The sequence below is a fragment of the Euphorbia lathyris genome, chromosome 6 (genome assembly GCF_963576675.1).
Source record: "Euphorbia lathyris chromosome 6, ddEupLath1.1, whole genome shotgun sequence".
Classification (NCBI taxonomy): domain Eukaryota; kingdom Viridiplantae; phylum Streptophyta; class Magnoliopsida; order Malpighiales; family Euphorbiaceae; genus Euphorbia; species Euphorbia lathyris.
In genome coordinates this window covers 59263856-59287993 of record NC_088915.1, presented here as the reverse complement: position 1 = coordinate 59287993, position 24138 = coordinate 59263856, and the positions used below count along the sequence as shown (strand labels likewise).

Here is a 24138-nt window from a genome sequence, read left to right as displayed (position 1 = left end):
GGCACAAATAGCCCTAATACATCAGATCTAACCCTAGGAATTAAATCTATTAAACCTGCAAGACAATAAATGTTAACTGCGGGTGCTTTGGGACCTGTCTTTCGGATTTATACTACAACGCCGGACTCGGTCAAGTAGAACTCATTTATTGCTAAGATATAACACGCATCATATATTTATTCTGAAGCCTAATTTAGTCGTCTAATCATATTTTAACAGAAATACCTAAAATACCCCTATCACAGGATAGATTTTATCTTCATTTGCAAATTGGCTGGAACATATTAAATTTACTGAAATAACATAAATCCTAAACTACCCAGACAATAAAATAGGTTTCTGCCCGAAGAGTTTCTATCGCTGATCAGGGTAGATCCCCAATCGACGATAGGGATCCTCGATCGAGGAAGACCTTTCGGACATACCCTCTGTTTTGAAGCCAGAACCAAAAAACAAGGGATATAGTGCATAAATTAAATAAACAACATGCAAACAATAGGGAACGGGCTCTTAAAACCCTTCAAATGTTAACTCTGAGACGCTTTTCTATTTTTTTATGTTAGGTAGGCCGACGAACACGTGATTAAGAATTTGTGCAGCAACACAGACCCATATAGTAAGAAGATGTGGTGATCAGAATGTGGTATCCCACGTACTTAGACTGAAAAAACCTCCAAATTGGAGTAGATTTGACCCAACATGTCAATTCTGGAAATGTAATAACTCAGAATTGACGTTTAGTGAAGAACTGTTATGATAAACGCATTTCTTCGAACTAAAACCTTGCAAATTATGTATTTTAAGTGTTTGAATCTCTTAAAATGTTTGTATTTTGGTAGGAGTAGTGTAAAACCCCTCATTTTCATTCACTTTTAAGTGATTTTCGTTAAGTTTCAAGTGATTTCACTTGCTTTTCACTCAATTTCTTTCTTTCTTTCTTCAAAATGATAAAAAAAATGTGTCTCTTGTTGTCCTGGAAGTTTCTGCCCTTTCTACTAGTGGAGAAAGGCTGAAAACTGCCTTGAAAACTGATTTAAAACTGCCCGAAACCGTCAAGGATCGCTGAACAAAGACCCTCATCCTCGATCGAGGAATTGGTCTTCGATCGAAGATCATTTTTTACTTCGAGTATTTTTACTACATAAATGATTACTCAAAATAAATTTTGATAAAATGAATTAAAACGAACTAAAAAGACATGAAAAACAGGGCCCGGATTTTTAGCTCGTATCTCGCACAGCGTGTCGTGTGAATCCCACCTACACCAACTATTAGCTAGAGTGTAACGTAAACGCATCACTAGGGCCGAAAAAAGTCCGCGCTTACAACAGACCTCAAAAGTAGATGAGAAAAGTCATGATTATTCAAAGTGGCTCTGTGAAGATGCCATTGTGCAAGGATGGATGTTAAAAACCATGGAATCACATATACGTTATATGATGGAGCTGATGAATCACAACATTATAAGCTTCATTGCAAGGCTACCAGAATAAAGCAAAATGGCCGACTAATCAACCTCTACTATATTGAACTTAATGGGATTTGACAAGAGATAGACAAATGACAACCTATCAAAATGGTATATGCCACAAACCTTAAAACTCAAAAAGAAGAAATCCAAAAAGATCGAATCTATTATTTCCTTGCAGGGTTGGTGAGGTGTTTGATCCAATAAGAAAAGATCTTCTCGGAATGAAACCAACTTCATGAATTGAAGAATGTTTGAACGGTATTCGACGAGAGGCTCAATGTCAAAGTACTATGCTTAAGAAAAAAGACATTGATGATCACTCATCATTAGCAATGGTCTCCAAATCGTACCCCTCAAATTCTCGAAATATTCGAGCAATTGAGAAAGTTGACAAAGATAAGTTGCATTGCTGCCACTGTAATAAGACCCAACATACAAAAGAAACATGCTTTGAAATTCACGGCTATCCTGGATCATTCTTGGAGATAAAAGCAAAATAAATATCGTAACAACAAGCGATCAACCCAAGCAAAAGTGGTGAATGCTACAGACAGTATCTCTAACATAGTTGTTGTTGTATTAACAAAGGAAAATCATACAGACATAAATGAATTACTTTCTCTAGGAAATCACATGTCTACAAATAATGCCCATATACTTCCAAGTAACATTGGGACTGATTTATCTCCTTTAAAAGATATAAGTTGAATAATCGACTTGGGAGCTACAGATCATATGACATATGATACAACATTTGTTCAACACATTAAATCTCCTTTTAAAGGGAGTGTCATGATAGCAAATGGACAGTCCACTAAAGTCATTAGAGAAGGATCAATTACTCTTACACCCTCCATATCACTCCATAATTGTTTAATTATTCTGTCACTAACAAATAAGTTATTGCATGTTAGTCACATTAATAAATAATTAAATTTTGTTGTAATAATGTATCATTTTTTGCTTGCTTTAACATCTTTTTTCCCCCACATCCCACAACAGAATAGGATGGCAGAGTGCAAGAATATACACATCATTGAAACTACTAGACCTCTTCTTATTAGTGAAAGTGTTCCCAAAAGTTTTTGGGCTGATGTTGTCACTTATCTGTTTATCTCATGAATAGAATGCCTTCATGAGTTCACACATTTCATACCTTTTTACAAATTTTCTCCTAACATGTTCAAATTCCTTTAGTGCTAAAGTTAGAACCTCTGTATTTGGATGTATAGCATATGTGCATGTTTAAAAGGATCAATGCACCAAGCTAAATCCATGTGTATTGTGTTGTGTGTTCCTTGGTTTTTATCCTCATAAAAAAGGATATCGGTGTTATCATCCTTCAACATGTTGTATGTATGTGAGCATGGATGTTACATGAATTTTAATATTTCTTCCATACCAACCAACCCCATTCTATGCCTTAGGGGAGGTAAAATATGATGCATAAAATTGGCTTGGTCCATATATTGTTGGTCCACAAATCATTGATCTATTGGAGATTGTAGGAGTTTCTAGTGGTGAAGCAATGAAAATCCAAAATGAAGTTGTCATACTATCTCCCTAGGAACCAATAGTGTTGGAAATTAGGCTAAGGTATAGCAGCGGAAATATAAATTTTTTAACCTATTTCCATTTAACCACAAGATCCGTTAACCGTTATTTCATATAAAGAAGGATAAGAAGAAATACCTTTTAGAAGTTCTATCTACCGTTGCAAACGAAGTGCCCACAACTTCAAAAGAGATAGAAATTGTCTACCAATCTGCCCCTATCCGAAATAGACCTTCCAGACCTCCGAATGACAATCCCTTCTGTGGAAACATGGAAGAATATGTCTAGAAGCTCCTGTCCAAATATCGCGACGATCCTAAGGTTCAATCTCCGGGAATCCGCGAAATCGTGAACTGACCTGGTGTAGGAGTAGTAAAACGAATTTCTCCCTTTTGTTTGTTTTTCTTCTTCGAGTTCCCAAACACGAAATAAAACACGGGAAGATTAATTTAGAATCAACCGTTGAATAGCAACCAAAGTAGATTGCCTCTAATTAATCAACACAAGATCAAGGATAAAAGAAATAAATGAAAATTAATTGATCAAACGAAGCCGTAGAGAAATCTCGTCCTCAAACTAGGGGTGTCGAATTTTCTCTCTCTTGGACTAGGTGAATTTCGAAAATCACAAGTAGGGTATGGCTTGCTTGGATTTCGAAAATCTCAATGGAAGGGGTATTTATAATCTCTTGTATCTAATCCCTAGTTAGATAGAATTAGGTTACTGAATAGGAATTCCATTCGGAATAGAATTCCTAATTATTATCTCACTATATATCTAATATATTAAGGATAATAATAATAACCTTATTGGATAATAATAGGAGTATATTAATCTAATTAAAACTCCTAACTTAATTATCTCTTAATTAATTTAATTCATATTCCTAATCTAATTAGGATTAACAAAATCAAATTAATTATTCATGTATATCACTACATGAATTTCGACCCCCTTATGTCCATGGGCCTTATTGGGCTCAATTGGGCTTCTATCAATTAATTAACATCTATCTCTCTTTTAGGTTCCAAGTCTTATGTGTGATCCATTAGGTCCTTATTGCTTCTAGCCGTATGCAACGTTATTAAATTAATTTTCAAAGAATTATATTTAATCTTTGCATAATGGAATGATGTACAGAGTATGTGATTAGCAAGTCCGTAATCATTCCCCAGAGCTATAAGAAGACAGGTTGATTTTGTCGTTAACCCTTCCGTATTAGTTACAGTATAATTCGATCCTTTATCAACTACATCCTTGAACTGAATCTTATGACTATGGGTGATGTCAAGTCACATATAGCGAGACGTTCGTTTTACTTGTACAGGCCGAGTCAACTCAAAAAGATAGGTTAAGTGAAATTTGTATTTCTTACTCTTAAGCTATCACCTTGCAAGGATTTAGAGTCGAGTCTTCCACAAGCGATCCATGGATGTATCTCCCATTTATCGGGAGTGATAAATGCTCAATCCAATATATAACGACTCCGCAATTACTTCCTGTGATACCCAACGTCTACTGTTCACACCCCAGAGTCATCTCTGTTAAGGATCGTGTTACACCAGAGTCAAAGCATCACATTCCGTAATCCAGAATACCAATTAATATTCCTTTGAGTTTGAGGATTAGTTATACCTATTAATACCAATGAGATAAACAGGTGACAAGGATGAATCTACCCATCCTGTTATCTCAAATCGGATCCCCAATCCTAATGAACAACGTTTCATCGGATCTATGTAACTGTCCAGATATCTGTATATATGAAGCTTGTGAGATCAGCTTTCTGTCGGACAGAAGACATTGTTACATACAAGTCTCAACAGTGATATGTCAATCCCAAACATATCACTTGACTTGGGGTGGTTTTAAGTTTATCAGTTTACTATAAAGTTTTGTCTCACTTCATGCTTGTATGAACACTTTATAATCACTTTAAATAAACTTACGGATTTCCTTTTATTAGACTTTATTTAGTGCTTAAAAGGGATTGCCTTTATATAGTTATAAAACATATATCTCATTAAACAAATGATATAAAGAACAATTCATTTACATTAAGTTTGTATCCTAGAACAATTTTCTATAGGACACTAAACCCCAATAAATAGCCCCTTATCTCATCTCGTACACATTCAAGATCAATCAAATATCCTTGAGGTAAGTAATCTTGCAACTAATTCCTCTCCAATCTATTTCCACTTACTCTTTTCCTCTCATAGAAAATCGTGGGTAACCACCAAATATGTATTATCCAGACGGGAAAGTGAGATATGGAATCTCGCATTATGTTTCAACACGGAAACTATCACCTCAACACCAAGCATTTGTCCATGAAATGGAGAAAATAAAAATGCCTAAAAGGGTTGAATAAGCTTTAAAAGATCCAAAATGGACAGAAGCAATGTAAGTTAAGATGGATGCTTTGCAAAAGAATGCAACATGAAGCATTGTATCACTTTTTTCAGGAAAAACTCTAGTAGGGTGCAGGTGTATCTTCACTCTCAAACACAATGTGAATAGGACTATTGACCGATATAAAGAGAGGCTTGTTGCAAAAGGATACACACAATCCTATGGAATTGACTAACAGGAAACATTTACTCCAGTTGCAAATATGAATACCTTCAGACTATTGTTATCCTTGGAAGTAAATTTTAACTAGTTGTTGAAACAATTTGATGTAAAAAAATACTTTCATCCATGGAAATTTGGAGGAAGAAGCATATATGCAAATCCCACTGGGTTTCGGCATTCCTCAATCTAAATGTAAGGTTTTCAAATTGCACAAAGCAATGTATGGTCTGAAACAATCACCAAGGGCTTGGTTTGGCCGATTCATAGAGGCTATAAAGTGAATTGGTTATTTTCAAGGTAAATCTGATCACTCTCTATTCATCAAACGGAGGAATAACAAAATTACTTTACTTATTATTTACATAGATAATATGATTGTGACTAGTGATGATATACAAGAAATGAAAAGATTATAAAAAATACTTGTCTTCTGAATTTGAAATAAAAGGTTCAGGAGGACTCAAATATTTTTTTAGGGATAGAAGTTGAAAGATCTAAAGAATATATATTTGTGTCAATCAAAATATATAATTGATCTTCTATCTGTGACTAGCATGTTAGGATGCAAACCAACAGAACCCCAATTGTGCAAAATCATATGCTTGTTATATATCCAGTTCAAGTACCAACAAACAAAGAGAAATATCAAAGTTTGGTAGGAAGGCTAATTTATCTAACTCACACACGACTAGATATTGCTTATGTCGTTAATATGTTGACTCAGCTCATGCATTCCCTAAGCAAAGAGCATATGGAAACTGTGATGAGGATTTTACGCTATTTAAAGAGGGCTCCGGGAAAAGGATTGTTGTTCAAGAGGCATAATCATCTAAATGTAAAAGGCTTCACTAATGCAGACAAAGCAGGGAACATTACTAATCAAATGTCTATCTCGGGCTATTTCACCTTTGTTGCTAGAAATCTTGTCACATGGTGAAGCAAAAAAGCAAAATATAATAGTTATAACTTACTTCTAACTCCATTTATTGGAGTTCTGAGACCCCTAATTAGATTCTAACAATGAGATATTACTTTTAAGTCTTTAAAGATTCACCTCTCTTACCACAATTGAGTTGCATTTGAATAAGGATTGTTTGGAGACAATTTAGGCCGACTTTGGGTTGTTTGACAAATTCTAGAATTGTAGCATACTAGTCGAGATCCCTTGATTTGCTCGTTGAGTAACCACTTAAGATTTCAAACTTGTCCTGCTTTTATGTCGCATCTTATCAAACAAAAATCATCAGCTCGTCGAGCAACTCCACTAGAATTCTCCAAATACTTTCATTTGGAGCTCGAAATTACGTAAAATTACTCAAAACTCAAACTAAGGCAAGAAAACGAGAAATAAACTAAAAAATAAGATAATTGAACATAAAAGGCTCAAAACACTCTAAAATTATGACTAAAAATCCTACATGAAATAAAGATAACGATAGAGATACAACTCTTCACCTTTCACTGGACTACTCATCAATGGGGAGTATAGAGGGACTTTTGATTCTTCAAATGATGTTTGCATTCCTTAATCTATTTATACTTCTTAGCCTTATCGATAACCTTTTAAAAGGGTAGGAATCTTCTTGTTGAGCACGAGATAAATCTTCCAAGAGTCGTGATGCGTCTATTCAGCTTTTATACTTTGTTCAAGTTTTGACAGGGCTTCATGTCTAACACCACCTTTACATTCTTAGTTTTGGAAGTTATCCCCCTCTGGATAATCATATAACTGAGGAATTTTCATGAATTCACCCCAAATATGCACTTCTTCAGGTTTAATATAAGACCGCATATCTTCATTCCTCCAAAGGCTTCTCACACATCCCTTAGAAGATCAATGGCACACTTGCTCTAACTGATGTCATCCACACATACACACCTAATCCCATCTTGGATATCATATAGCTGAGGAATTTTCATGAACTCACCCCAAATGTGCACTTTTTCAGGTTTAATATGAGACCGCACATCTTCATTTCTCGAAAGGGTTCTCACACATCCCTCAGATGATCAACAACACACTTACTTTAAATGACCATGTCATCCACACACACACACCCCTCCATATTCCTACCAATTTGGTCTGTAAAAACTTGTTTTCCAATCTCTGGTATATTGCTCTTATATTTGTTAGACAAAATGACATATGGCCTGGTGTGTAACGAAGTTTGTCTTTTCCTTGTTGACCGAATCCATCTTAACTTAGTGATAACCCATTATAGCACCTGAACAAAAATATACCTCATGTCTGGCTATTGAGTCCACCATCTGATCTATGTTATGTAATGGATACTTATCTTTGGGGGGATGTTTATTCAAGCTTATAAAATCGATGCACATCCGGTATGGTCCACTTGGCTTCCTACAAGTACAACGATTTCCAACCATATTGGGTAGTCCACTCCCTTTATGTAATTAGCATCAAACAACTTCTTTACCTCATCTTTTATTGTCTATTGCCTTCCTACACTACGCCAAAACCCCCTTCAGATGACGGTTAAAAACCGTCGTCCCGCGAGATATAAATCTGTCACAGGGCTTGCTGCCGTCTATTGCACCTTCAGACGACGGTTAGGTTCTGTCATTTGAAGATACTATACATGACATCAGCCTAGTTTCGTACTGTCATATGAACATTGTTACGATGAATCTTTTTATTTATTAAACGTCACTTTTAATGTCATCACATGACATACTAATAATTAAGAATGTCAAGTCGCTATATGGGAAATTGGCATATTGGTATTCGCGGTGACAGTTTTTATAATAATTTCTGTCGTAGTAACTTGTATTAGATGGCATAGGTCTTAATCAATCATGTCAAGAGATTTGTTTTAGATGACATATTCTTTTAATTTAATGTCTTTTTATTGTTGTTTAGATGATATTTTTTTAAACATAAATGTCACTCTTTGCCTTCTTCTTCGAATGATTCTGGAAATGAACAATAATTATCAAATGAACAAGAATTTTTGTATATCAATGATTTTAATTTTACTAGAGAATAATGCTCATAATCTGTTTACATTTGAACTACACAAATAACTGAATGAATGTAGGGTAAAAAAAATATAAGCAATTAATGTACATCTCCAAATCTGTATATATAGTCAGAGGCGTGGTGGTGTTGATTGGAAAGCCAAATGCAACTTGAACTGAAGCATATCTAAGTCATCATCTCCTAGAATCCCCAAAGTCTTGGTATCTGCAAAACCAATTGATGATGCTCATTAATTACACACCGTATACAGATAGACCTAATTAATCTCCTTTTACCCTTTCTCCATTCTGAGACCCTTCACTTACCCACCCACATTATAAATAGAAAGCGTTTACCAATTCTCAATAGTTAACCAGGGCAACTTAACACTATACTTACAGTTTGTTATTTCGAGCATGAATAGAAGGAACCTCTATCGTAATGTTGAGTTTCAGATTGACCAACTCCGATATGAGGCACCTAGGTGGCTTGTCAATATACATGGTCCTGACCGGCAGCAATGGACTGCCATGATGAATGGCCCTCCAAACACCCCTTATGAAGGAGGTGTATTCATAGTCCAAATGAACTTCCCTGTCGATTTCCCCTCCACACCTCCAGTTGTAAGAACATGCATAAACTTGTTAACACACATAAATCAGTTCATATCTTTGTAAATACACTCATAATATTACTATTGTTCGCAGGTAATATTCAGGACCAAAATTTACCATCCTAATATCGGTCCCTTGGGGCATGTTTCTATGCCCCAGCTACTTGATCGCCCTGCCTATAGTATTGCCATGGTAAGATGTAAATCTATGTATTTTTTACCCGTAAATTTATCTATTCATGTTTGGGGTCTAGTTTATCTACTCATGTTTGGGGTCTAATTTAATTTATCTATGCATTTTATAGCTGTTGTGGAATATTTATGGACTGTTGGTAGAGCCCTTCATTGAGGGGCCATTTCCTGGCCGAGAGCGAATTGTTGAACGATACATCAGCAACAGGGCAGGTTACACAGCAACTGCCAGGAGATGGATTGAAGAGCATGCAGTGGATATATGATGTGCAAATAGCAAGCAATGGGGGAATTATGATGTGACGTGTGAATAGCGTACAAAGGGGGGCGTGATGTGTGAATAGCAAGGAAATTTGGATGTTGGGCAACCATTGAGTTAGATGGTGTGGACTACTGGATGGGCATAGAGCCAATCTTGAAGAACAGAATGATTACTGATTACAAATGTACTTGGTAATCAATCTGATCTTCAATGTTGGCTTCATGCCCCTCTAGTATTCGACGCCATTTAACTCTGATGGTTCCCTATCATCCCGATATCCTTGTTTACCATTTGCACATTCTTGAAGAAAGGAGATTTGGATGCCAAAGAAACACTGAGCTGGATGGTGTGGACTACTGGATGGGCATAGAGCCAATCTTGAAGAACAGAATGATTACTGATTACAAATGTACTTGGTAATCAATTTGTCTTTAATGTTGGCTCCATGCCCCTCTAGTACTCCACTCCATCCATCCAGTTCCAGTGTTTCTTTAGCATCAAAATCTCCTTTCTAATCGCGCATCACGCCCCCCCTTGTACGTTATTCGCACGTCACATCATAGTGCCCCCCTTGCACGCTATCCTTTTTTGATAGGCAATACAAAGTAGACAACTTATTCAAGTATACATATATATGTATATTCAAGTGGATTATAACATACTATAACAAAGTAGTCAACTTATTCGTTTATGTCTATTAAATTGAATCAGTTCTACTTCCTAACACATAACATGCTAAATTGATATGAAACATATGTCTATTCTTGAATTAGTTACTTCATAAACAGAACATAAAACAAGCCAACATATGTCTCATCAGCATAACTCATGTTAAAATAGAAAAGAATCAGGCAAGTTCATCATTTTCAGCTTTAAGAGTATGCATGATCAGCTACCTTCCTAAACATAATATCAAGTTCATAACTTATGCTGATAGCATCGAAAACCCATCAACATCCTGAATGGTTTCAATCAGATAAAAAGCCAAGTGGAATGTATATTGTAAACTTATCTCATCACCATCCTGAATGGTTTCATAACATTTTCAGCTTTAAGAGTATGCCTAACATGTTATAACAAATAGACAAATTATTCGTGCATATCTAAAACTTTTTCTCATAGCATCATAAAGCCACCACTATGTACCTGCCACTTGGATTGTACAGTTCATGATGAAGTTAGCATGGTGATGAAGTGTATGATACTGTCACCACAAGCTTAGTCATAAACTTGTGTTGTTAGAATCATACAACTTCATCACCATGTTAAACACTTTTCCATAAGCATAACAAGCCAAGTGACATGATACATAGTAATGGAGATTTAGGAGTATGTCTAACATGCTATAACAAGTAGACAACTTATTCAAGTGAACATGCTATAACAAGCATACAACTTATTCCTTACTTATCATCATAGGTCATGTTCAAATCAAAAAGAGAATGGTGATATCAATTAGCCTAAATTTACCTTTTAATACATGCTTCATACATGCTCAATGACCCTTTTACAATGTTCCTCTAATACTTGATGCATGATTAATAAGCTACATGCCCAAATGAACAATCTTACTACTCAATCACTTCTAGCAGTATAACTCATAGGTTTAAGAGTAGTGCCAATCACAATGAACATTCAAAGCTTTAGAGTATGCCTAATCAGCCACATGCTCAATGACCCTTTTACAATGTTCCTCTAATACTTGATGCATGATTAATAAGCTACATACCCAAATGAACAATCGTACACATACTCATACAGAACCTCAAACATAAACATCAACAGAACATCATACATAAACATGTTTCATACACATACACATACTCAATCACTTCTAGCAGTATAACTCATAGGTGTAAGAGTAGTGCCAATCACAATGAACATTCAAAGCTTTAGAGTATGCCTAATCAGCTACATACTCAATGACCCTTTTACAATGTTCCTCTAATACTTGATGCATGATTAATAAGCTACATGCCCAAATGAACAATAGTATACATACTCATACAGAACCTCAAATATAAACATCAACAGAACATCATACATAAACATGTTTCATACACATACACATACTCAATCACTTCTAGTAGTATAACGCATAGGTGTAAGAGTAGTGCCAATCTCAAAGAACATTCAAAGCTTTAGAGTATGCCTAATCAGACACATGCTTAATGATCATTCATACATAAACTCTATGAGTCCTAGCTTCCTAAACAGTTATATCTAACCAATCAGTTCATACCAATCATTTCATCATCACCCAAAACATCATACATATATGTAATCGTTCAGTTCAAACCCACATAACAATATATATACTAAATCAGGCTAGTTTCCTAAATCAATGAGTTCTAGGTTCCAAAACAGTACATCAAACATACACAAGCACTTCTAAAGGCATGACCAATCAGTTCAAACCAACTTAACATTAATATATATTCAGTAAGTTAAAGAAATCTTCCCATATGCTAAAGGCATGAACCGATTGACAATCTCTTCAGTCAGCCTTCGCATGTAGAATTCTTACTATCCCTGCAAATATTATGTTCAAATAAAAAGAAATCAGAACATCTTCAGCAACTGGCAATGTATTGCCCTAGGTTAAAAAAGATAATGACCCAAGAATTTCATCGGTGAATCTAACAATGAATACAATAAAATCAGTATCTAAGCGAGAGATCTAACCCTTTAAATCATAGCTCTGAAAATCAATAGATCCTTATTCCAGCTGCTGAAATCGACATACACAAAAGTAAATCGGATGAGGAAAAGAGAGAGTAAGGAACAATGACAATCAATAGATACTTACCAGTACCGTGTTTATAGCTCACCCAGTGATTGCATGTTCCAATCAGCCATGACGATAGAGAGGGATGAGAGGGATGAAGCTCTTGCGTAACCTAAAATGGGGTTTGGGATTAGAGAGAGGGTTTATATATCAGCTGAAAATTTCAGTCAAACAAGAGCGCCTAAAATTTGGGGATTGACCGCGTATGTGAAATTTCATTTGCCGCTTTTTTGTTTTCGGCAAACAATGACATTCATTTATTATAAGTGTCATCTATTGAGTAAGTGAAATTTAACGAAAACGCGTGTTTTTTTTGGATGACAGGATTATGTAATCGTAATGTCATCTGAGAATCGAGCGCATTTTTTATTTCGCTTTCAGATGACATACAGCTAAAATACTGTCACGAAAAATATTCAGACGACACGAAAACAAATGTCTGTCATGTATCTTGTGTCATGTGAAAGGAAAAATGACATAGTGTTAGTGCATGGTTTCTTTTCTACTATGATACTTTCGTGCCATATAGGTCAACATTTAGCTTATGAGTTATTACATATGGGCTTATTCTCCTTATTTCTTATATGTGCCATGCAAATATCTTATATTCCCCAATCAGTATCTTCTTAAGATCCTCCTTTATGTCTGGTTGCAAATCCCTTGCAATTCGTAGCTTTTTGCCTAGGGCCAAGGTTAAGTATTCATCCTCTACCACGAGTTTGGATCAAAAGTAATCCTCAAACTCTTCATTTACCGAGGTTTGCAACGAGGCAAGATATGTTTCTTTTTCCATTTTTTGGTTTCCTATTATATGGTTGGCCCATTGTTTGTCGAAATTTGCAAGCCTGAATATCTTATTGATATAGTTTCTTCTGACTCGAATCAAAATGACCGCCCATAATGACATTGTATGCCAATGATTTGTCCATTGTGGTAAATTCATAGTTGCCTCTCCACATCATACCCTCATCCCTAAACTTGAATTCCAATATTACATGTAATCACATTAACAGAGTTTTCAATATTAATAAAGGCATATTTAACTTGATATCCCTCTATTAAATCTATGCACAGTAAAGTGTCTGCGTGAAAATAAGGTAAGAAATTACTTGAAAAGAAAATGTGATTTAAGGGGCCATACCTCATGTTTAAGGGAGAATCGGAGTCTGAATAACGAGCCTATTTTTTGTGAAGGTTCAAGACTTAATCCCTCTACTATCAATTTGATTTTTGATCCCATAGGTTTTGGCCACATTTTGAGCTTTTGACCATCTTTAGTGGCAGATTTATGTTCTACGCATAAGTTTTCCACCTCATTTTCAGTGAACTTTGAAACGATCGCCACTCCTAGGTGTCATCATCGAATGAACTCTGTTGTTTTTCCTCTATCTAAGGAGTTTCGACTTTGGCATTATCAATTTCTCAGGGAAAACACTTGGGTGTTTCATTGTTGCAACATATATGCCTTGTTAAAGGGGTTGATGGATGGATTATGTAGAACCATGACCAACGATTATCGTCTCTAGAGTCAATGAACTTATGAGGAAATCTCGACTCTGCGCTCACCGCACCAAATGAAAATTGCATGTTTTCTTTGATATCTAAGATCCCAAATGCACATTCTTGTCAGAGTAAATTCTTGTAGAGGTTCCGATCGGCTGATGTAAGTACTTTGATGCTTAAGTTAGTATCACTCTCAAAATCATAAAAAAAACTAATATAGGCCATGGTTTTAAGTATACCTGAAAGATTCCCTTAAATTCTCTATTTCTAGGTTGTTGAAGTTCTTATTAGGATTTTATGGGGTCGCCTTCCTATTGGAGGTCGTTCTGTCTCAATAAAAACCCTCCACATCTATTGTGTTCTCCTTATTGCGTCCACACTAGCATTCTATTAATATATACCATGTGAGCTCATGCCCTCTAGCCAGTAACACTGACTTTTGTCCGAATCTCACACTCTCGGTCATTCGAGATTTGGAATGGTCTCGTATTGGCTTTCAATCATATGTTTGATATTCAAATTCAAAACCTCATGATGGTCGTTTGTCAGCCTATATTCGAACCTTCTACATGCATCATCATTAAGATTTTCTTGAACTAGTTTGAATAGTGATACGGCATGTTATCAACTTATTTTCACTTGAAATGAGTAAATTATTTCATGCTTTAACAAATAGTCTAAACTCTAAATAATACATTATCCTCAATTTCCCCTATAATCATATTTATAAGGAAAATAATTAGAGTTTTTTTTTTATGCTAATTAGAAGTAGATATAGAGAGATATAACATATTGTGTGTGTGAAGATGCAAAGACTTAGGTAGGAGAGGAGGACAAAGGGTCACGAAAAGAGAAAGGTTTGCATCTTACAAAGAGAAAGGTTCAAGAATGCAAAACAATTTGAAGGGCAAAAGACAAGACAGACATATTAAAAAACCAGAGCAGATGGATTTGTCTGAAATGGAAAGCCTGTTTGTGAAAGGATAGCATATTACATGCTTCAGGAATCCCTAAGTAGAAAAATTACATATTTTATTTTGTATTGTTATGGTTTTTGTTTTCCAGCAATGTATGTATATAATGTCAGAACATGTGACCTACGGCTGGGAGACAAACTGAAACCAAACGAGAGCCCCGTGAACACTGCAATTTTCCCTTTTATTCCTCTTCTCTCTCTCCCTCTTTTGACATACTCATCTACATATAATAATAATATAATCTACTTTTTCTTTTTATAAATATAATACATCTTTTCGAACTATTATATGCCTTTTTCTCAAGAAATTGTGTGCATATTTTTAGGTTAAGCTCCCAATAAAGATAAATTTTACTATACGTTTTTTCACAAGATTTATAATTGGGTAAATTGTAAATTTAACTCTATTGAATTTTATTAAGTGTAAAGCTTACCACTAATATATGAAATATTGCAACTTTACTAATAATATTTATAAATAAACTCAATTTTAACCGTATTTTATAAAAAAATAAAACTGGTTTACTGTTATTTAATTATCACAATAAATATTTTAAACATTAATTATGTCTAGTATTTTATTATTAATACAGTTAAAAACAACATGAAAAAGTAAAAGTGTCAATACTCTGGGATTGGTTGGTCGGTGGGTAATGACAGTTCTACAGTAAAACCTCTATATAGGAATACACTTAGGACCGAGCTATTTGTATAACAATTGGGAAGTTATTACTAAATAGAGTTTGGTATAATAAAAAAATTCAACATATAAATTTTTAAATTGGAGGCATGGTTAAGGAATATGAAATAATACCACTTCAAATTGGTTAAGATTGTCATAGGCATGCATGGTTTATATATGATGTATAACAATAGACATTAATGGAACAAATTAAATATTTAGAATTTTAATTTAGAGTTTAGATTTTCAATATATAGATCATTGGAAAAATTTTATTGGAAAAATGTAAACATCAATGCGAATACTAAATATTTATAAGTTATAGATGTGTTTCCAACTCATAGATAATTTCAATAGTTTTTTTAATATTTTATAATTTAGTTTGAATTTATATATATATATATATATATATATAATTATTACTATATAGAGGCATAGTTTTTAAAGGTGGGACTATATAACAAATAACGTTTTGGAGGTTATTCCTATTTATAACTGGCCCAAGTTGGGACCGAGTTTTTTTTATAACAAAATAGAGGTTATTCCTATATAGAGTATTCCTATATAGAGGTTTTACTGTATTAGTTTTTGGAACGACACCTGGCTGGGGGGAAGTCTTTATTAGAGGAGTGTGTGTCTCCTCCGCCTCTGGAGATCCGCCGCTGGAGTATTTCCGATGTGGTGGACTCGGAGGGAGATTGGATTTGGTCCAACTTTGAGGCTTACCTTAATCTTGAGTCGCTCCTAAAGATCCGAGGAGTTAAAGTGAGCAGTGAGGAGGGTGATAGGGATAGGCATTGTTGGGTCCTTACGAATAACGGGGCCTTTTCTTGTAAATCTGCTTTTGAAGCATTCTATATTAACTCGGATTATCCTCCTTCAGCGGATTGGAAGAGCATCTGGGCCCTGAAGGCTCCCTATCGCATTAGGAGTTTCTTGTGGCTTGGGGCTAAGGACAGGATGCTCACAAATGTGGAAAGGAAAAGACGCCATTTAGTGGAGGCTGATACTTGTAGTAGATGCAAAGGTCAGGCTGAAACTCTTTGCCATACTCTTAGGGACTGTGAGAAGAGCAACAAGGTTTAGAGGGAAGTCCTTCCAAGCTATTTGCTTCCTAAATTCTTGGCCTATCCTAGCAAGGATTGGTTTATTGATGGGGTTAAAGGCTTGTTATTACCTGAGCTTGAACATGGTGCTATTCTCTTTGCTGTTGTTTGTCACCAGCTGTGGCAGTGGAGGAATGCAGATATCTTTGGAGAATGAGCAGTTATTTTTCCTAATTTACTTGCCTTTTTTTCTAAAAAAAATTAACTCTATTATTGAGAGCTTTAAGGAGGAGGGTTTACCTTATACTTGCCAGAAGAAGGTGGTTCAGTTATTGGGTTGGAGCAAACCCGGGGAAGGGTTTGTGAAATTGAATACTGATGGCTCCTGTCATTCGGATGGAAGGATCGCGGCTGGTGGAGTCTTGAGAGACGCTGGAGGTGCTTGGGTGTCTGGCTTTGCTCATAACATAGGAGTGGGTTCTTCCTTCACTGCTGAGCTCTGGGGAATATTCTCTAGGCTTAGGCTCGCTAAGAACCTGGGGTTAAAAAAGTTGATTGTGGAATCCGACAACCTTGAAGCTGTGAAGATTATCTCTGATAATAAGTCCTCATGTTTAGGCAGCCAAAATTTACTTAAAGGGATCAAAAGGCTTTGTGCTTCCTTTGATTCCATCAGTTTTGGGCATGTGTTCAGAGAACAGAACAGGGTTGCTGACCGCCTTGCTGCTGAGGGCCAGGAGAGGATGCTTGGGGTCTCTACCTTCTGGTCGCCTCCGGACTTCCTTTATTCTTTACTCTCTGCTGATCAAGTGGGGGTTAGCTTTCCCAGGCTAATCCCAGGTTAATTCTTCTGGTTTTTGTTTTTCTTCTTTCTTTGCCTACAAAAAAAAAAAAAGTGTCAATACTTAAATTTTCCATATACAAATAAATTATAATAAATGTCTAAAATATTATTGAAACAGTTATAAAAACAACTTGCTAAAAAGTAAAAAAAAAATAATTTACTTCAGTTTATCGATAAACTTGTTTAGAAAATCCGATGTAGCAGTCAAACAGCTGTTAAATTAATTCGTTCAAATTTTATGTCGGGTAGGGATAAAATTGATTTGCTTTGAAATGTTAGGTGTAAAATTGCATCATTTCTTACGTTAGGGGAGAACCTATACTTTTCAGAAAACGATAGGAGAAAATTTGCACTTTATTCCTTTATAATTTGATATTAAGGTCTGAAATTTATAATTTAGGATATTTGATTTATTTTTTTCAAAGTCTAGAATTTATAGTTTAGGGTCTAAAATTTTATATAAATAATTAACTAAAAGATACATGTGTAGATTTCTCTATCGGCTAGATTGAACGTTTTGTCTTGAGAATCTGAATCTATTTACAAAACAGAAGGGACGTCGATGATCGAATGTGTATACTCCAATGCTAAAGTCAGACACTTGCAAGGTTGTCAGACCGCTAGGCTCTAGTCGAGCATACTGTGCATTTTAGGATTAATTGATGATTAGTTGAGGATCAATCGGATTTGTATTATTTATTTATTAAATCTATAAAATTATTATATAAATTTAATTAAAATATGTATTTTTTTATGAAAATTCATATTTCATTTTAGAGATAAGAAAACAATAAGTACAACAAGAAAAGTAAGGAATACAATGTTACATAATTAAAAGCTATACCTAGTATAGAATCCATAAAGGTAATAAAAGAACTACAAATAGCAAAATAAACCATTAAGATACAAGTAAAACAAACAATAGATGGAACATATATTTTTTGAAACTCCAAATTTGAAGAGAAAACACATGTATTCCTATCTTCAGCATTTAGACTCTTTTGAATCTTCGGATCTAAGTCATTTCTTTTGCAACCACGTAGAAGCAGTGATCTAAGTATAAGATCCGTCATTTCTGTTCTTGCTAAAACAGAAAATGTTACAAATGAAAAGATAATAAACAAAAGATGCAATTCAAACGGATTAAGAGATCCGGTAAAATATATGCAATCCAACTAAAATAATTTATTGAACAAAGAAGAAGAAAAATAAAAGGCACAACGGTGCAAGGAGGAAAAAGGAAGGCAGTCTTCTTTTTTTCTCCTCAAATAGAAAACTGTAGCTCGAAAGAGAAGAAAATCCAATCAACAGAAAGATCAATTGATTAAATTGATGAAGAATTGATGAAAATTGAAGAGAATGAGAAGCGGTTTGAGAAACTTTTGAGAGAGAGTAGAACGGTTTCAAATTATTCTACATACAAGTTTTCAAATTAAAATATGTATTATACAGCAAGGATTGTAGTTGCAAAGTTTGTTCGTGGAGGTTGGGCTTGGCCTCCTTTGTTTCTTTCGATTATTCTTTCTTCAGACAATTTTTGATAAAGTTATTCTTTGATTAAAAAAAAAAAATTATTGGTTTCGTATACAGATGATGATATGTGATATGATGTACTAGATATATACTAAAAAAAATTAGAATTTTAAAAATTGTGACTAATTTATAATTGAATGCAAATTTTATAAATTAGGATTTTTAAAGAAAAGTGTCAAGATATTTATATTTTCCTATAATGAATTGAGTACTTAACTCAAAATCACAGTGATGGTGACTGTAAGCATCAATATTGTAAGCATCCAACAAATACGACAACAAATGCCACATAATCCACTTGTTTCATCGCATCGATCATATTGTTGTGGTTAATTAAATGGTGTAGTTTAATTTACCTTTTCACGAAAAGCTAATAATAATTTTGTCTCGTTTTCTATGGATTTGTCTATTTGTTATTAGTAGCAAATATTTGAGATTTTGAAATGAAATGACAAATGGATTAAATTAGAAGTGTGAACGTACTGTCATTTCATGAAAACAAACAAAGAAGAAAACAGCTAAGTAGGTAATAGGCCTTCTTTTTTACTTAACCTGTTTCTGTTTGAGTTTGAGTTTCCCAATTACATGTAAAACAAGAGAATGGTACATAGCTTTCTCAAGATCCCAATACACCCACTTCATTGCTACTGTCATTTTTTTTTTAACTAGGGAATAATTACCTTTAGGGAAGATATAAAAATAAATCTTGATTTTGCCATTTACAAATAAATCATCATCATCATATAAAAGTTTACAAATAACAAAAGCCCCAATAGGAGCATTTTTAATTGACATTTCATCTCAAAATATTTTCTTTTCTTTTCTTTTATCCACATTTTAATTGAAATTTTATATTCATTCCATTTCATATTATATGTCTTTCTAAAGATTTGTTTTTGTCTCATATCAATACATATTAAGTCACCATTTATGTGCTATAAAATGTGGGTTATAGAGATTAATTAAAATAATGAACTTATTATAAAATAAATAAATAGTAAAATTAATAAATAAGGGGTAATAAAGTCTTTTTCCTAATATTTTTAATTTCTATGCAACTGTCTAAAAAGACATGGAATATGAAACTGATGAAGTATATAATTTATTTTAATGATAAATACTATCATAAAATTCCACTAATAGTAGGCAACTAAATCATTTTTTATATTAAAAAAAAGTAAGAGTACTAAAAGGGGAGAACTTCTACGGTGGACCGGGTGCAATTGCTCCAACCACTAAAAAAGAAAATCATGTTACCTCATTGGGAGATGATTGGTGTAAAGAAAGAAAGTGCACAATTGTCACGTTTCTATTAGCAAGGTCCAATGAACCGGGACCATAATAGAATTTCTCCTAAAATGGTGTCAAAAATTGGCAACTTTATCATCATTTAAGCAGTGTTTATTACTCCAATGCAAGTCGTTCTTTCAAGCACTCTCCACCTCATTAAACACCCTTCCAAGCACTTTGCATTGGAGATGCTCTAAGGGGTTTGTATTTTTTTCGTTTTATAAAGTAAGTCATTCATTAAAAAATTATTGTCGTCACTATTTACTCTAAAAGAGAGTGATTTAGAATAATTAAAAAGACTGAATTTGTAAATTAAGCAAAGTACAAGGTCTGACTTTGCTAATTAACTAAACCACATGTATTACTTTTAGTGAAAATTTGACTCACATATCCTTTAACCCCAAATTTTACAAAGCACATAATTCCTATTTGTAAACTTTTAAACTACAACAACTAATTTTACAAATTGGCCAAACCAAAAATTTTATTTTTATACTTTTTCTTTAATTTTATATATAAAAGTCACTTAATACCACCCTGTTTACACAATTAAAATAATATGAGTTAAATTATTTTTCTAAAATTGATCCCGAACTTCACAGTTTATTCCATTTTTATATTATATAACACAATTATGACATAATAATCATATAAAAGAATTTACTTTCACATAACATGATAAGCACGTGACAACTACATGTACGTTACGTAACAAAAAAAAACATTATTTACCCCTACTATTAGAAGTTAAGAGGAATTTTAACCATAATATTAAAAATTAATTTTCTAAATATTTTAACAAATTTAAAAGTATATTAATATTCAATTCTAAAAATACTATTACCTGCCAAATTGAAATAGATAGATAAAGGGTAAAATTGTTAACTTTTTTTTTCCCCACCTTATCCGTTTTGATTTATAGTAATATATTTGAATGAGTGTAAATTGTATCGCCCATTCCCATGCTATAAAAACGTGGAGTTGGTCTGTCAAAATGATCTGATATCCACACAACCATAACCATTATTGAGATAGAGAGAGAGAGAGAGAGATGGTGTCTCGGCTGCAAAGAAGAGTAGCACTCCGCAGAAAGCTTCAGATATTAAAAACTCTCACCTGCTCCAAATCTGTAATTATCATCAGCTACTTCATTTATTACCATCTCATCTGCTCATTCATTCTCTTTCTTCCTTCTATTCTACAGGTAAAAAAGAGTTGCATAATTGCAGATACTGTTCTCTATATTTACAACCTCAAACTCCGTTTGGACACACTCAAAAAAGACTTATCAAACTCTGATGCAATCAAATCAAAACACTTCCCAAAGGTTATCTATTTGTTTTTTTTTTTCATTTTGAAGTATTTAGTTGATGGACTATATGTGATATTTGTGGTGTTAATTTAACAGAAGGAAGTTGAGGTAGAGAAAAGTGGGAAAGGAATGGTGGTAAGGGTGAAATGCGAGAAAGGAGAAGATAGTAATTATTTGGGTGGAATAGTAGAGGTAATTGAAGGGATGGGTTTGATGGTGTTGAATGCAAGTGTGTCAAATGAATATTATTTTGACATGGAAGCCATTGTTGTACCTTCTGAAGATATTCAAAATGCTGTTGATCTTAATATTGCGGCTCAGGCGATTCATCAGGCTATAGAAAATATATGTAATGTGAATAAGGGAATATAGACAAACTTATATGAATTTCAACTTTTTTACAAAATAATAGGAACCTTATCCGGTTTTAATATTTTAAACAAGAAAGAGAAAATTGTCAGTTTGCTTTTTTTCATTTGGCATTGTAAGTGTTTGTTTGGAGTTTTTATATTAAGCACCGGGTCTTTCATGTCACTCGGAGGACCTCTAATTCACATTTGAACACGTGTATTATGACCACACGTAATAATTAAAATAGTGAGACCTCTTATAATATGCGTGGATCCATATTATACGTGTCCAAATATGTATGGAATGTCCTCCTTTTGACATGGAAAACCGAATGCTTCTAATAATTTGCCGTTGGTTTGGTTTACCAGCTTGCAGTTTACTAGTACGGTTTGTTGTTGAAAAAAATTATTCTTCCAAAAAGTTAAAATTCTCTATTTTTGTAACAAATTACTTTTCATGTATAAAATACAAAATTCAAGTAAGGTAATGTAAGGTGAAGTAAGTGAAGTGTATAAAATAATTATTTATAAAATTACTTGTTGTGTTTGGATTGAAGATAAGATAAGTGGTGGTTTAATAATGTAATTATATTATATAGTAGCAAAAAAATAATGTAATTAAATATATATAAAATTAATCTTATATCATTTCATTTTTATAAATAAAATAAAAGGCAAATGATAATTTAAAAGAAAAAATATGTACCATGATTCACTTCCAAATTAGGATGTAAGAAAATTATCCAAAATTAACCCTCACATAACCTTACTTAATATGCTCTTCAAATCCACGTGGAATTTATAAATGAAGCTCACAGACCGTGTGGGAAACTCATACTCTATGTGGACTTTAAAAAGGCTAAACAAGTCAACCATTCTCTATTCTCCAACTTCTTCCTGATTATAACTATACCACCCTTTATCTATGACTCATGTCACCAGCTTAATACAAGCTCGTCACCCATTTGCCCTCATCTCATTTTATATGTATTTATCCTTTTATGTAATTTTATTTTTAGGCTTAACGATGATATAAATGTTAGAGTAGAATGAGTAAAACTGAAAATTATCGAGGACTGGATATATAATTTTGAGGGACTAATTAGTTTATGGAATATAAAGAATCAAAGCACAAAATACACAGGATAAAAACTAAGGACTTGGACTTTTCTCTTTTATTTTTTTCGGACAACTACATCTCAAAATTGAGATGTATTTAAATAGGAGTTCTACCACCTTATCTTAGACAAATAATAATAAAAAAAACTCATAACCCATACAAAGACTTCATCACCCATACAAAGACTTAGATACCATACTTTGACTTTGAAACCAAATTAATTATTCTTTTCACCATGTCTTTGTTTTATTTTATTATTATTAAAATTAAGTTTATTTTTTATTTTAACATGCTCCCTTAAACTTAATTTTTTGTGACTCCAAGTTGAGCTCTCAAATGACTAAAGATATCGTACTTTAGCGGCTTTGTGAAAATGTCTGCAATTTGATCTTGTGTTTTCACGTACTTTAATATCACCTCTTTTTGCTCAATGCATTCTCGGATGAAATGAAATCTCGTATCAATGTGCTTACTCCGGTCATGGAACACTGGATTCTTTGCCAGCGCCAATGCAGACTTATTATCGATAAAAATTTCTGTTGGATCACTTTGAGTCATCTGAAATTGTTCTAGCAATTTTCGGAGCCAAATCGCATGGCACACACATGAGGTTGCAGCAACATATTCAGCTTCGCAGGTTGACAACGTCACAATCGCCTGCTTCTTCGAACTCCATGTAAATGCAGTATCACCCAGAAAAAAATACAAACCCAGTTGTACTTTTTCGGTCATCCTTGTCACCAGCCCAATCACTATCATAGTATCCAACTAATTTGAAATTGTCAGTTTTTGAATAAAGTAATCCCAAATTAGTTGTACCTTTCACGTAACGGAGAATTCTTTTTGCCGCATTCCAATGTGACACCGTTGGAGCTTCCATGTATCGACTTACTAAGCCGACTGCATAAAGAATATCCGGTCTCGTACACGTCAAGTATCTGAGACTTCCGACCAAGCTTCGGAATAATGTCGGGTTGACTCTGTCTCCACCTTCATCTTTTGTCAACTTGATTCCACATTCGACTGGCATGCTGACGGAATTACA

General features: G+C 34.0%; 1 protein-coding gene across 1 annotated transcript; it reads left to right on the top strand.

Moving 5' to 3' along the window:
- The first annotated feature begins 21320 nt into the window (after positions 1-21320).
- LOC136234131 (uncharacterized) lies at positions 21321-22384 on the top strand. Its single transcript, XM_066023904.1, has 3 exons — positions 21321-21440; positions 21516-21638; positions 21720-22384. Exons 1-3 carry the CDS (start codon positions 21363-21365, stop codon positions 21993-21995), a joined length of 477 nt encoding a protein of 158 aa, XP_065879976.1. The 5' UTR covers positions 21321-21362; the 3' UTR covers positions 21996-22384.
- The last annotated feature ends 1754 nt before the right edge of the window (positions 22385-24138 follow it).

Excerpts from the sequence above, each read along its gene's own strand:
- LOC136234131 (XM_066023904.1), top strand. The coding sequence starts at position 21,363 with ATGGTGTCTCGGCTGCAAAGAAGAGTAGCACTCCGCAGAAAGCTTCAG. Across the intron at positions 21,441-21,515 it reads CTCTCACCTGCTCCAAATCT|GTAAAAAAGAGTTGCATAAT; the intron begins GTAATTATCATC and ends TCTATTCTACAG. Across the intron at positions 21,639-21,719 it reads AATCAAAACACTTCCCAAAG|AAGGAAGTTGAGGTAGAGAA; the intron begins GTTATCTATTTG and ends TTAATTTAACAG.